This window comes from Apteryx rowi, unplaced genomic scaffold (assembly GCF_003343035.1).
Source record: "Apteryx rowi isolate R43461 unplaced genomic scaffold, aptRow1 scaffold_559, whole genome shotgun sequence".
Classification (NCBI taxonomy): domain Eukaryota; kingdom Metazoa; phylum Chordata; class Aves; order Apterygiformes; family Apterygidae; genus Apteryx; species Apteryx rowi.
In genome coordinates, this window is record NW_020450826.1 from 384,613 (window position 1) to 399,077 (window position 14,465).

A 14,465-nucleotide genomic window follows, 5' to 3' on the forward strand; every position below is an offset into this window, starting at 1 on the left:
AAAAAAAAAAAAAAAATTACTTACAGACCATGGTTGTGGAACAGAAGCAACTTTGGGAGTATGAAAATAAGCCACTCCATTGTGGTAAGTATAAGGATATCCAGTTGAAGTAGTTAAGTACATTGTTCCAGCTGCTGGCATTACACTAGATCCTGAAATTAAATTTTTTAAAACAGCTTACTTATCAATAAAGTATTACTTTTTAATTGTGTAGATCACAATAAAAAAATCCTCTGATCTTCAGAGAACCAAAACTGACACTCAAAGAAAAGAGCATGGGGCAGAGTGTGCCTAGTGCTATCTCGGTTCCCTCTTAAACACAGATTCCTGAAAGCAGATGGTCACACGATAACACAGGTAGATGGAAAGGAGTGCAGAAGATGACATGCATGTCAGTTACTAAACACAGACAACTCCAATTACCAGTAAATATATGGTTTTTTTAATCTTCAAATGTCCACAGGTACCTTCAAATTGTGGGAGATTTTCATGGGTAACCTCCATATATGAATATTTAGCTGAAACAGGATCCAAGCACTAGAAACAACAGAAGGATTTCATTAAAAAATGCAGCCTGGTTCCTCAATGCACAAAGATTGTGTGTTTCTGCAATGGCACATTGCCTGGTAAAAGTACGAAATGATATTCAGATATGAGCAAGAGGGACACTTTCCGCAATGCCGCCACTGCTGCATGGGCTATAACTGAGTGTGCTCTGATCCCAAAGCAGAGTTCCATCTCCACAGCCCTGTAGCAGGTACTGATGTTCAAATTAAGGGACTTTCACCCTATGCAGAGGTTATTTAACTTTCTCGGATATTGCCTTGGGGACCATCTAGAGTCTGTTTCTGTCCGGATTAAAAAATAAAAATTAAAAAAAAACCAAGTTTCTCTAGAAGCTTCATATCAAACATGAAGACAAGTTTCAGTTCCAAATATGAGACTTTTGGGGAAAAAAAACAGTAAAAATAAATTAAATTCTGTAACTGAAATGGGAATTAAAAAGTAACATACCATGGAAAAAGTCAAACAGCAAGAACACAATATAAAGATCACTGAACAGGCTTTAGTTTTCTCATCTTCCTTCCAAAGGTAATTGACAGCAGGAAACGCCATTTTATGTACAGGCACAACACTGAAGAGATGACTAGAATGCTAAGAGGAGGACCAAGAAGGGTCCCACTATGATTCAAGGCCCTTTAAGGATGGTAATAGTCTGACTGACTCCTACAAAAGTCTGAGGACCCCTGTATACAATAAACAGAAGTACTATACATTGGAAGGTCATGGGCTAAGATGGCCCATGCCAGGTTAACTTTAAAATGGACCTGGGAAAAATCAGAATACTTTAGTTCCACTAAGCAATCTAGAATATTAGTTATCAGTATTTGAAATGAGGAGAAACCAACAGGATCCCCTGGACAAAAATCCTGTCCATTATGCCAAGAACATTGCACAGAACATTCTGCTGCTGCTGAAGATCTCCCTTGGAAATGGAAGGCAACATGCTCCATCAAACCCAACAACCCACCATGACAGAAAAATAAAACAACCTGGGAGAGGTAGAGCTTTCTAAAATTCTTCCAACTCATAACAACTAGTTATTCTTCTTCCAGTTGTTCAGGTTTGATTTGTACTTCTCAGCTTTCAGAATGCTCATTTTTGTAGTCCTTGGTGCCGGGGAAAAGCAAACAGGGAATCTTTCCCTATTATTGCTCCCGGCCCATGGTAAAAGAAAAGCAGATGCTCTTATGGCTTTCTCTTCAACTCTGGGTGCCATGGTATGAGTCAAAAGTTTCAACTTTAACTTGTGGGTGAAAGAGTTTGTTTTTTCCAAGTCAAGACAGACTTATTCTTTTTGCCCCCACTTTCACTGAATAGGAAAAACGGCACAAAACCTCTCCTTCTCAGTTGCTGTCTTCTCTTGCCTGGGCAACTTGAAACAGCACAACCACCACTGGAGGCCTCTTTTCCATAATCTGGAAAATTTCCCAGAGGGCTGGGCAGTAGCCTTGGAAGCCTTAAAATTCATGGATTGAACGTGGTTGAACTGTTTAAAAAACAAACAGACAAACAAACAAACAACCCCCCCCCCCCCAAACCCAGGCACTATTCAAAAGCCTGTGAGGAACAGCAGTACTTGAACACTCATTTTCTACCCACTTCTGGAAAAGACAAGGGATATTAGATACCTAAGACTGAAGACTGTTTTTTCTTTATTCCTACTCCCCTAAACTGAAGCTTAGGATATCTGATCACAACCTTAGGGCAGGTGCTTGCTCCCACTGAGATATGTAAAACAGAAATACTGCCTACGCCTACCGGTCACAGCCTGGATAAACAATCTGTCACTGCCTTGATTCTTACACCTGCATTTGTGGCCATCCTGGAGGATACAGGAAAAGGAAAAACTTGTATACCTGCAGAGCCCAACTTGCAGAGGCAACAAAGGATAGGGGTTCCTCACAATGAATCTAGGTAACTGCTGGTGACTGAGCTGAGGAAAAAAAAAAATCACTCCACTGGGTAGAACATCGTGTAAGTCTGACATACTTTGTGTTAATTATGAAAATAGTGATCCTCCCAACATGCTCAAATCTTAGCACAGAAGGTAATGGGATGACACAGAGCTGAACATTGCAAAACTTAATATTAGAGGAAGACAGGTGCTAGATTCCAGTAGGGCTGGAGAAAACAGCAATAAATGAGACTACTAAGGGAACTACCCTTCAGCTCTACTAAATACAACAGAAGCCCTACAGTGGTATTTAGGAGTCTAGGTTTTCTGGCTTCACAAGCCTCAGAAGGAGCCGCAATAAGACAAAGTATCCTAGTGATTAGGTTAGTGGGCTGAGCATGAGAGCAAATGTACTGAAATCAGATCCTGGGATAAGTTCCTAGATGCCAACCTGATTGTGTACCACGTATCTATCCTAAGCTTGAACAAGAGGTGGCAGAGTCAAACAGGGCCAGTTGGTGCTGACTACAAGAACAGAGATCTCAGGAGGACAGAGTAGCTGCCTTCAGAATATGTTTTGAAGGATTTTTTTCCCTGTTGCCTTCGGTCCCAGACTTAAAATGCACAGGCAGTGATATGCCCCTCTTCTAATCAATACACACATTCAGCATGAGAATTATAGGAAGGAAGCACCACTAGACTTAAAAATCCGGCAATGCAGTGAAGAAGTCCAAGTCAGAGATGAACAGGGAAACAAAGTACAGTAGAAGACACGTACAACATGATGATGACAGAGCAGAGAACATGATGAATAATTTCTAAAGCAAAGAAACTATACAATTGGAACAAAGTGTTCCATTTCCCCTGAGCAAATGCTACCTTACGCGCTTAAAAGGGAGAAGGGCATACCCATACATATGAGGAGGAGAAARGAGTGGGAAATATTTTCTGTCTTGAGTGAAAAACGTGTCTACACCAACACCGTTAATATACATATGGACTGTTTCTCATCAATAAAGTGACAGTATCAACAGCTAAAGAAAGTTTTTATATTAAACTAAAATTCTTCAGTATAGTCCTCAATTGGAAGATGAGCAAAGGTTTATTTCAACTCTTCAAGCTATACCAAAAACAAATACTGAAGGCGAAGCATAAGTTAAGTTTCAGATATATAGCCCTTACTGAAGAGTAACAAAACAGCATGCACAGCTCTGTCAAAAACTGTCAGATCTTAAAAACTGGTGATCTACATTCTGAATTTTCAGCAGTGTATTACAGAAATAAAATAGCCCCTGGCAGGAGGGCAGGGCATCTTCTCTAGAAGAAAATCTGTACAATACAAAGGTCTCCCCCAGAAGAACATCTTACCACTATACTTACCCAAAATAAAGAACAGCCAGCTGACAAAGAAAACTTATCAGTACTCCTCTTATATAAATGTTCAGCTTATGTAGTTCTTTGCCAGAGAAGGACCCGTAGCCATAAGTCTTACAGCACAGAATTCTAAGAACTGAGTAGTGATTGCAACCACCCATTCCTTACAGTTTCTACTGTAGAAAGAAAGGTGCAACAGTCCTGACAGATTTTGCTCATCAAAAATCAGCATCAACCCAATCAACCAACCAGCAAAACCCTCTTTATCCTGTGGAATCTGCGAGGACAGTCTTTCTAAGTGTTTAGATTTAAGGCTCTGCCTGGCAGCTGTTAGTGGCATGCTATCATTCAAGAGAGAAATTTCCATTCAGCTTGTTCCTAGATATATAATTCTTTCCAAGAAATGATGTAAAGAACACATTGAAAGAGACAAAAGAACCAAAGACCAACTATCTATTTCTTAGGACAATTTCACTGGTATGTATTTGCTTCCCCTACTGACTATTCTAAGCGTATGCCATGCACAGCATTAATGCAGTGCAAGACTGGGCACATTTTGGTTAAAAATTTATATTCATAATCACACTTACATACATAACATACAAATGTAAGTGACAATACATACGAGGAATCCCTATTTGTTGTTTTCTTATTGCTGGACCAATATTCAATTTCTTATCCTTATAATTAAGTTTTTCAGCCTAGAATAAAAAAAAAAAAAGGCATTCAGTATTTGTATTTTCTACATATATCTAGGCATCCAAGAAATGAAAATCAAAAGTAGATAAGCCACCTAGCATGTTTCACCCCTCCCCTGCCTTTTACTTGCTGTGTACCTCAAAAAACAAAAACTGGAATAGCCCCTTTCTATCCTAACCTTAGACTTCATGTAATCAAAAGTAATCATTAGTAAATTCAAATATTGTTTACTCCAAATGGAGCCTCCTGACTAACAATGGATAGCTATAATTGTTAGCAGATTTTAGTTTTACATTTGTTCTCATGTTCTCATATGTTTAGTGCTTTTATAAAAGCTTATGTGTACACAAACAGACAATTTCAAGTATAAAGATTAAATTTAATTTTTCATGGTTGTGACATGCTTTACAAAAGATGACAGCAACAAATAATTATATGGAAAGGACCAGATTATAAGGACTGAACGTAAAAATATTCATATTCTCATATTCACTTAGGACTGCCTTAAAACTTACTTGCATCCAGGCTAACAAAATATAAAAGCAGGCTAGAACAAATATACCAGTAAAGTTAAACTACAGCAGAAGAACTAAAAAAGTCCTAGCTACAGAACAGTAAAACTACATTCTCTTCCAATTCTTTTGCATATAACAGAAAGCGAATGTCATGTACATCCCGTAAATAAAAATCTTACCTTTGTTTTTAAACTCAAAATAAGCACGCTATTTGCTAATATAATGGGAAGAAAGAGGGCAAATAAGCAGGGATTTTTTAGCTGTCAGAATCTCTTTAATACTGCTTTGTAAAACCTAAAGGATAAGAAAGTCTGCTTCCATGAATAGTTACATAAGAGAGAATGTATACAAAACACTACCACATTACAGTAAGTTTTCATTGTTAGAGCTGTAATTTCTGCAGTACAGAGATAATTTATGACTTCAACTTAAAGAGGAATATAGAAAGAAATACAGTTAGAAATCTCATCCAATAAAAGGACAATAGTTAGATAATCAAAATACTTTCTTCATTTGGGCCCAATTTAGCAAGATATTTAAACACCTGTGTGTAAAGCAAAGTCCCACCCTCGGGATTAAAAGTTAAGAAGAGGCTAAACTATTGTGCTGAATTTGGGTCTTCATTAAAAAGTATTAACTAGGGCAAACATACCTACCTAATATACATAGAGCAACACCCTGAAAGACAGATGCACATTTCAATCAAACTGCTTCCCAGCACAGGCTATAAGAAGATCCTTCCCAACAATCCTTTTCATTGATTTGATCCATCAGAATTTAGATTGCTTCTATATACATACATACATACATTCATACACACACACACACACACACACACAYATATATATATMTGGCTGGAAAGAGGATGCTGGTGAAACTCCTCAAGGTCTGCTCTTGAGACTTATCCAATTTAATACTTTCATCATAGACTGCAACATAAAAAAAGAAAATTCTGAAGAAATTACTGATGATACAGAAGTAGGAAGCAAAAATCAATGCAAGGAACGATCAGAATACCATACAAAAAGTACAGGATGACCTTGAAGACGCCAGTAATGTAAATGAGATGAAATTCAATAGTACAAAATGAAAGATTGTTCATTTCAAGCAAAATAAATTATTAATGGCTGGAAACTCATCAACTGAAAATGTCTGAGAGAGAAAGACCTAGATACTAATTGATTGTAGAATGAAYATGAAATAGCAGTATGATGCATTGGTGAAAAAGGTGATACAATGGTAGGAAGTTTAAGCCAAGGCACTTTCAGTAGACAAAAAAAGTATTAGTATCATTGAATGAGGTACCAGTAAGGCTTCACATGCAACAGCTTTCCAGTCACAACAAAGGAAAAATGCTAAACCTTTTTTAAAAAGGTCCTCAGAATCATTGGTACTCTCCTAGTTCACAGGAGAGACTGACAACAAAAACTGGTAAAGAAAAACAGGTGACTTGGGAAGTTCCCTCCTATTTTCTTTCTCTATTCTTCTAGCTCCATAGACCCGTATTTTTTAAAAGCACTCATGAAGATTTCATTTTAAAATGGCCCAACTTTTTAATTTTTTAATGTTAATATGTGAATTTTCAACATCGGTTCAGTTTTTCAGCATTTTAAACAGCTTTACTCTTGGGAAAGGACAATTTACAAGTCTTGGGTACTATTTTCTGGTCTTTTGTTCTTCCAGATACCTTCATGTATATAAATCAGTCCTGACTGATATCTAYCCAATCAATTCCAATCAGACCACAGAACACAGATTTTCAAAAATGAAGAACTGAAGAGCTAAACTATGCCCCCATCTCAAGAAAGGTTCTAGAAAGAACATTAAGGCAGTAATCTAGCTAAGTGTAGATGCAACCATTGCGTGACATAAAATGAGCTTCACTGTTTAAGATTTCTCAAGTGAATCTAGTTATTCCTGAGGAGAGTGATGTCAGCTCTCACAATCAAACGAATCAGAATAAAAGACAGCAGTCATCTTTCCCAACTCCCCACAAAATCTTTGCAGTGATGAATTTTCTGCTGAAGCAAATTAAAGCAATTGTGAAGGATAAAGAGTAATTAGCATGCACTAGAACAACTACTTTATGGTGTGTAAAGGATGAGAAAGTAAAGAATGTTTGTCAAAGCCTAGAGCTCAACTATGAAGTGGCAAGTCCCTTCCCTAGTTCCAGAAGATCTCAGCATAAATCCTCTCTTAGATTTATCTGAGCCATTGTCTTAACTACGTGGGATGAAGAAGGCATAATGACCAACCTTAACTGATCCTCAAATCCAATCTGGCAAACACAGGACCAAGCTACTGAGTGACTAACATGAAATGAATTATTTCATTTAAGAGATAATCATAATGGAAAATATTACTTACCTCTTGTAAAATCTTTTGTGCATCTTCTTGGGTTTCGAAAGTGATGAAGCCATACCTAAATAAAAATTAGAGGAGCTAAGTCTCTGGAGTTTGTATTTATATTGCCTATTAATATTTATATATAGTACAAACGACATTAAAAAAGTAAACTGATGGAAAAAAAAACAGTTATTTAGAAATAAAGATTGTAAAAGCAACTGCAATCCTAACTTAACATCCTTGTTATAATCTGCCTTCTGATATGTTTAAGTACCCGAGTACCTGGATGGAGTTAAGGACCTGATGTCTCCATGCAGTGAATGAGTAGCTCAGTTAAACAGCTACTCAAAACGTTCTGTACTACCTTCATTATTCAGTGTATGTCTGTATGTCTTTAATTCATTCATTTCTATTAGACAAAGAGAGATTTTGATCCGAGGCTCTCATTAGTTATGCATGTCCAAGATGAGACACTCAGAATATAATTTTTTTTATTATACAGTACTTCATATCTTCACAGCATAGCTCCCATCAACTTCAGTGACATCTGTGAACGCTCTTCAGTTCCACAAGTACTACCCAGCACATTAAATTGGGTTCTCAGAGAAAGCAGCAGTGCAGAGATAGTGTTCATCTGTGAAGTATTCTTGCATATGACATGATTAGCATTAAACAAGAATACTGTGGTGCACTCAAGGACAAAGTAGTCTTATGCTTTATGACACAGTACATCTCTCACGATACCACTTCTAACTGCTGCAACAAATCATACAAGCTGTTTCTCCATTGAACTCCTGCTGTATCAAACCCCCTCAAATCATTCCTGGGGAAATCTATGCCAATGAATGTGGTAGTAAATTGAAAAATAAAAGTTTATAATAAAAATAGGTAACATTATTTCACTGAGAGTGTGTGAGATTAACACATACATACAAAAAATATGAAAGTTCTTCAAAATGATCTTTAACTTCCTAAATTTCAACAAACCTTTCACAAAACCTTTTAATGAGTTTATGTGCATGATTTCTTAGGTTTGTGTGCTCATTTCTTAGGGTCAGACTACAGGAGCTACCAAAAAGGCCTCTGTCATTCCAGCCTGCAGATCAGGTTTCGCAATACATACTATCATTCCTCGTGAGCATTTTCATGTCCATTTTAGTATACAGATTCAGTAACACTCTGACCAGCTATACTATTAAACTTCTGGGCCTTTGCTATATTGTCTTCTCTAACCAAGTTTGGAAACCTTTCCATCCAAAGACCACAGAAGTTAGTTTCCTAACTTGGGATCTTATCTACAAAGACTTTCCATTCTATATGCTATCTGGACAATAAACCAATAGACATAATTACACAGAAACTTAGGAATAAATTTTGTAAATCACTTGTCAAACATAACCTATCAAGATTGTGCTTGGATTTCAGTTAAAAAAAAAAAAAATCACTGAAGGCAATTCTTTTCTGACATCTTTATTGCAAAGTGCCTGTTGACAATCACAAGCGTGTAATAACTGGATATTCTTGGATTATTTTATTATATGGATGTGTATATTCTAAGTCTCAAATACTGTTCTGAATTTAGCAAAAGGATAGGAGGCTTGGGCACCCAACTGGGACCAGGATCAATGGTCATGGGAACATGCCATACAGGTATACCCTATGAAGATAAGACCTGCAGCTCAGGGTGCAATTTACTGATATACATTAACTGCTGCCAGCACTAAAATTATGAGATACAGACATCATGCATGGGCTTTCTGCTCTGAAGAGCTCTTCTGAACTAAGAGAACATACTTTAAAGGTAAAAATTCTCATGCACACTCCCTTCTGTTTCAATTCTCTTTCCATTAGATTTCTGTTGCAGTACTGTTCCCTATACTGCTCACTTTCCTTCACCATTTTCTGGGTTCTAACAGTGACCTTATTCCCCAATCAGCCTTAATCTTTCTTCAGATTTACTCTTTGGCCTTTCTCTCTTCTCATCATTTACTCCCAGTCTTAGTCCCTTCTCTGCAGTCATGATTCATTCTCAGATTTGTCCCCAGCATCTTCACACAGAGTAACCCCAATTCTTCCCCTGTACTCCACCACAGTCAGATGTCTCTCACCTCTTCTTCCATTCTCAGACATCTTTCCACACTGGCTCTCAGAAGTAAGAAAAAATATTTTTAATACCCAAATTACCTTTCTAGGATTATCTGTTCAAATTATTATTGCTATAAAAAAAAAAAAACAAACCAGGAAGGACCATTAAAATTTTTCCTAGTTACACACAGCTTTATCTTACATAATAATGATGTAACTATACAATTTTACAATTAGGCAAGTTAAAAAGGCATTTATATGTAGATGTTTAAGAGCAGATTTTTGCATGTACAGAATAATTGGGACTATCAATGACATAATAATATTCTGAACTATGAAAGTCTTATTCAATTTACTACAATCAGTTAATTTTCTGTTATATTTTCAATTTCTACAACATGCTTACTCTACTATACCAACCCCTTTGATACTCCAGCTCTGTCATTTACTATCTTCACCTCTTTCACACAGCCATACTGGGCAAAAAACTTCCTTAGGTCATTTTCATTAGTCTAGTAAAGTAAATCAAGAGAAGAAGAAAAGTTGGTTGGCATAGTTAATCAATGAATACACTTTGAATAAAGTTTACCACAAACTAATTATAATCCTTGATGCAATTTGTGTGGAAGAAAAGAATGAGCATGTACATGCGTCACAGCAACAGAACAAGAAAACAACCTTGCTTTTTAATTCCTCCATTTTCATATTCAGCAATAATGCTAGAAACTCACTAAAATAGTAAAATTTGTATGCTAGTGGATTTAGATAACAACTATTGCTTTACAGGTAAGATTACAGACCAAGTTAGCTATAGCTGAATTTTAGTTTCTATAAATTATGTACTAGAACACAGTTTACAATATGAAACACATCGTTGTAATGTTCTTGAGCTTTGAAACAGCAGAGTATGTAGACTTCCACGAAGAATTTCCACAGGTCACACACACGCAGAGAGAAAGAGAGAGACTCCATACAGAACTCCCCATCACAAATCAGGCAAGAAGAGGTGCTTTTAATGGAGAATGAGCTGAATACCCTTGGAGGAAACTGTTCCCGATGTAAGCACCTAAAGTAAACGCACAGCTGGACTATGTGAGTACTCCTCTCCCCTCTGCGAATTAGTTTTCCTTAACAACGCTTAGCATGGTGTTTAGGGCACCATATTCTTGAACACCACACTGTGGATTTTAACGTTCTGTTCTTCATGGTCCTTTGTTAATACTATAGCTAATGCTGGAAGGAAGCGTGCTGATGTGCATGGATCTCTATATGCCTCAAGCAACTTCTATATTCACCTACATGTTTCATTATTTTAAGGAATTATACGAGAAGTACTATTGTACTTCTAAGTAGCTAATTTTTTATTGTTTTTAAATGTATGCATACAATTTGGCAAAATCTTCTCTTGCACATCGAAGGCTTATCTGCCTTATCTGAATTTGAGAAGCAAGAAGGGTTAAAAAAAACACCACCAACAACACAAACCAAACAACCCCCCTCAAATGCTGCAGGCTCTTAATCCAAAAGAAAGCAGAGATGGTAGAAGACTGTAATTTCCCTTGCTGATCCAAGTTTTCATTATAACATTAGAAAATACATGCCCGCTCACAAAGTATGGGGAATAATGACAAACATGAGTAGATCTGAACAGGCGAAATGCACTTCAGCGTTTCATTAAAGCTCAGTAATTATCTCTTCTCCTTGGAAACTGCCTGCACCAGTCCCCAAGCAACTATCAACCACGGAAAAGTTAAAAAGAAATACTGAATGGAGTCCAGAACTATTCTCCTGAATGGACGATCACGCTTGACACCTAAACAGAACCATAAAGGTCTGTATATACAGGAAAACAAATTCAGCCAAACAACTGATAGCATACACTGTAAAACTGTTTTATATAAGGTAAAGCACTCACATGGTTGAGTAATGAAAGCATGCATAGAGTACAAAAGACTCATAGTAAGATTTACCTTTCCCTCTAAATTTTCTCCTTTAAACACTGCAACTTATCTGCTTAGAAATGAAAGCCCTATAGGCAAGATTCCCCATTTCTGGGAGATTATTTCAACCACAATCTTGTAAGTTGTAAATATTACGTGCAGTTCAGTTGCTTCACCAAGATGAGAACAAGAATCTATGATAAAATTGTTAAAACCTAAAATACTCTGAGGCACAGCCAAAGAGCCCTGAAGTCTGTGATCAACGCAGAAAGTTTCATTCGGCACCTACAGGATGTGGAGCATGTATACACACAAGACCATAAACTTCAAAACTCAAAGGTTTATCTGCAGAACAGTCTATTGATGAAGGAAAATAAGAAGAGAACACTGTTCTCAAAGATTCACAGGGAAGTTCACAAGCATCTACATAAACATGGTATCTAGAGGTTTGCCAGAAAACATTCAGGACTTGAGTCCTTTCCTTCTCATGACAGGACACAAAGGTGCTTGCTAGATTCTTAAGAAAGGCTAATGTTGAGCCTTCACAAAGATCAAAGATGCAAAGCATCCAACACTAAAGAAAGATGCCTTCAGATCTATGTGAAAAGTTACCCAACTGTAAATTTAAGCTTTTCCTAGAGCTTTAACAGTCCCTATCTCTCACTGAATGGGTTCTCTAAATAAGAGGCCAGATGCTTTCTCTCACAAATAGGAATCATTGCTATGGTGCTGAACCAAATGGAAGTGTCTGGCAAAATGGTAAAAGAGATAAAAGACTGAAAACCAGACTGCTTTTTGGGAAGAAGTGTCCACTTTTCACATGCACACACAAAAATTATAATCTAGTTTTGAACTTTTTTCATCTAACTTGAACAAGAGCCTTTGGAGAAAAATAAAGAAAAAAAACAACAATGCTCTTTGGCCATCAGATTTCTGGTAAAAAGCAATCCAAGACCGACAGATAAATATCCTACATTTGAACAAAAATTTAAGACATCTGAGCTATAATAAATGGAAAGGTAGCTAAAATGACTACAGAGGTTTCATCCCTTCCATTTCCTTTCCCAATGAAATCTATCTTCTTCATGTTTATAGATACGAACACACGTGCTTTACACCTGTGTTTCTAAAATTACATAGAAGATTCTTAACAGATTTTGACCTTTTAGCAACTGACCCAGAAAGTTAAGAGATCCCTCAGAATGCACAGCAAATATAACAATTAACAAGAATACTAATGTGCTATGCAAAATAACATTTCAACCTTTTTAACTGCAGTGAAGACAAAACAGAGTGACATAGGTCTTTTTACAGCTCTAGTAACTCGCTTACTATTAACACAAGGAGATACTGTGCCTCTTTACTAAAGCCCCAATACACTGAAGACCTTGTAGAACATCTTTTGAACTATGAAAACCTCCATTTGGATTGCCTCAGCCAAATGAGCCAGAAGATCCTGGAAGTTCTTGTATTTATTATGCAAGATAGTCTGAGTAAATTGTCATCCTTTCTTCTCCTCATCTGAGTCAGTGCTCGAAAGGTCCTCAGCCTAGGAGGATTAAGGCAGAGAAGATATTGTTGGTGGGCACAAAGGAACAGCTAAGCAGACCAAGAACGTTTTGTAAAAGTCAGAGACTTTAAACTCATTATCTAAAGCTGTAAGAAAGAAAAGCGAGAGCAGCTGGTGTAAARGTCTGGTGCATATCTCACTACAAATGTTCAAAATGACTGAAGAATGTAAGAATGGCCCACTATTTGCTGCTATTTGGAGTTTTTAGAGCATATGCAAAGGCAAATACAGTCTAAGAGTTAAGATCAGTACTGGAAAATTGCCCAGAGAAACTTTAATATTTAAAACAAACATTTAGTTTTAAGAAAAATTCCTATGAAAAGTGAAGAATACAGACTTTTTAGCTTCTTCTTTGTATGAACTGAAAGAAAAGTGCTGGATGCACTGAAGCTACTGACATTTTCTATGTCTGCAATCTATAATAGTGTGTTTACGGCTTATTAAATTACACTAAATGCTATATGTAATAAAGAAATTTTACATATATTTCTACTAGACCTGCTTATTACAAAGGACTTCTTTGGAAAGAATAAACATTTCTAAAGAACCGGCATATCAGTAACTTCTAGCAGCTTGGGGTACAAACAATTAACTTAGCTGCAGAATTAGGTAAACCAAGATTTAAAACTTTATTCTCTGCTATCAATTGAAACATTACAGTGAAAGCCACTTATCACCTGAACAAACACACATATGATCATTTGTGTCTCACATTTTTCCTTTTGAATTTTACAGTTTAAAAATTCAGTTAGAAGCAAATTTAATAAAAAAATACCTTAAAATCAATTCCTCCTACAAAGATGCGATTAGGAATAACTGTTCCAAACCTTGGGGCACTGGTTGGATTATTTAAAGGCACCGGTGACACAGTGTTGGGAGATGGAGATAGAGATTCTGTTTGCATCTGATTTGTGGTCTGCTGATTGAAAGAAAATATTTTCAACGATATTTTCAATACCTTACATAATATAAGCCATTAAATCAAAAAACTCTTAAATAGAAAACACATATGGAATTTTTGGGGGAGCAAGCGAATGCTGTACAGCTGTGAACATTAACCACATTTATTTTTATTCAGGATCCACTTCAGCAAAGCATTTAAATATAAGCTTAGTTTTAAGCATTTCAGTAACTTTTTGAATAAAAATACTCACCGTTTGCACAGCCTGAAATTTGACTTATATTTTAATACCATTCTGAAATAGGTGTTTAGGGCCCAATCCCCAATTCTTCATTTTATTTTTATGCTTGCACAGCACCCTGCTGTATGAAGCCAAAATTATGATTTATATTTCATATTAATTTAAAGCTATTAGAGGCCACTTACTTTAAGCCTATATGGAAAGGCTCTTTAAGTCAAATACATCTCCAAACATACATCTATAAAATTCTGTTCGCTGCAACAGCTAGGGCTTGATTTTCTGCATGCTGAGCACCCATAATTCCACCACATAAAACCAACAAGGGGGCAGAAGCTC

The 14,465-nt window shown here is 36.6% G+C and overlaps 1 protein-coding gene across 2 annotated transcripts in view; it reads right to left on the minus strand.

Moving 5' to 3' along the window:
- The window catches only part of BOLL (boule homolog, RNA binding protein), a 25,976-nt gene extending 12,076 nt beyond the window's left edge, over window positions 1-13,900 (minus strand). Inside the window, exons 1-5 of one of the 2 annotated variants that reach the window (XM_026081656.1) lie at window positions 13,763-13,900; window positions 9,898-9,989; window positions 7,414-7,468; window positions 4,458-4,533; window positions 25-152 (exon numbers count right to left, since the gene is read on the minus strand). In XM_026081656.1, coding sequence (XP_025937441.1) covers window positions 25-152; window positions 4,458-4,533; window positions 7,414-7,468; window positions 9,898-9,989; window positions 13,763-13,891 — 480 coding nt within the window. In that variant the 5' untranslated portion in view covers window positions 13,892-13,900. Of the gene's footprint in view, window positions 1-24; window positions 153-4,457; window positions 4,534-7,413; window positions 7,469-9,897; window positions 9,990-13,762 lie in introns of those variants that run through there. The other variant, XM_026081655.1, reaches the window with a different exon arrangement.
- Between the last annotated feature and the right edge of the window lie 565 nt (window positions 13,901-14,465).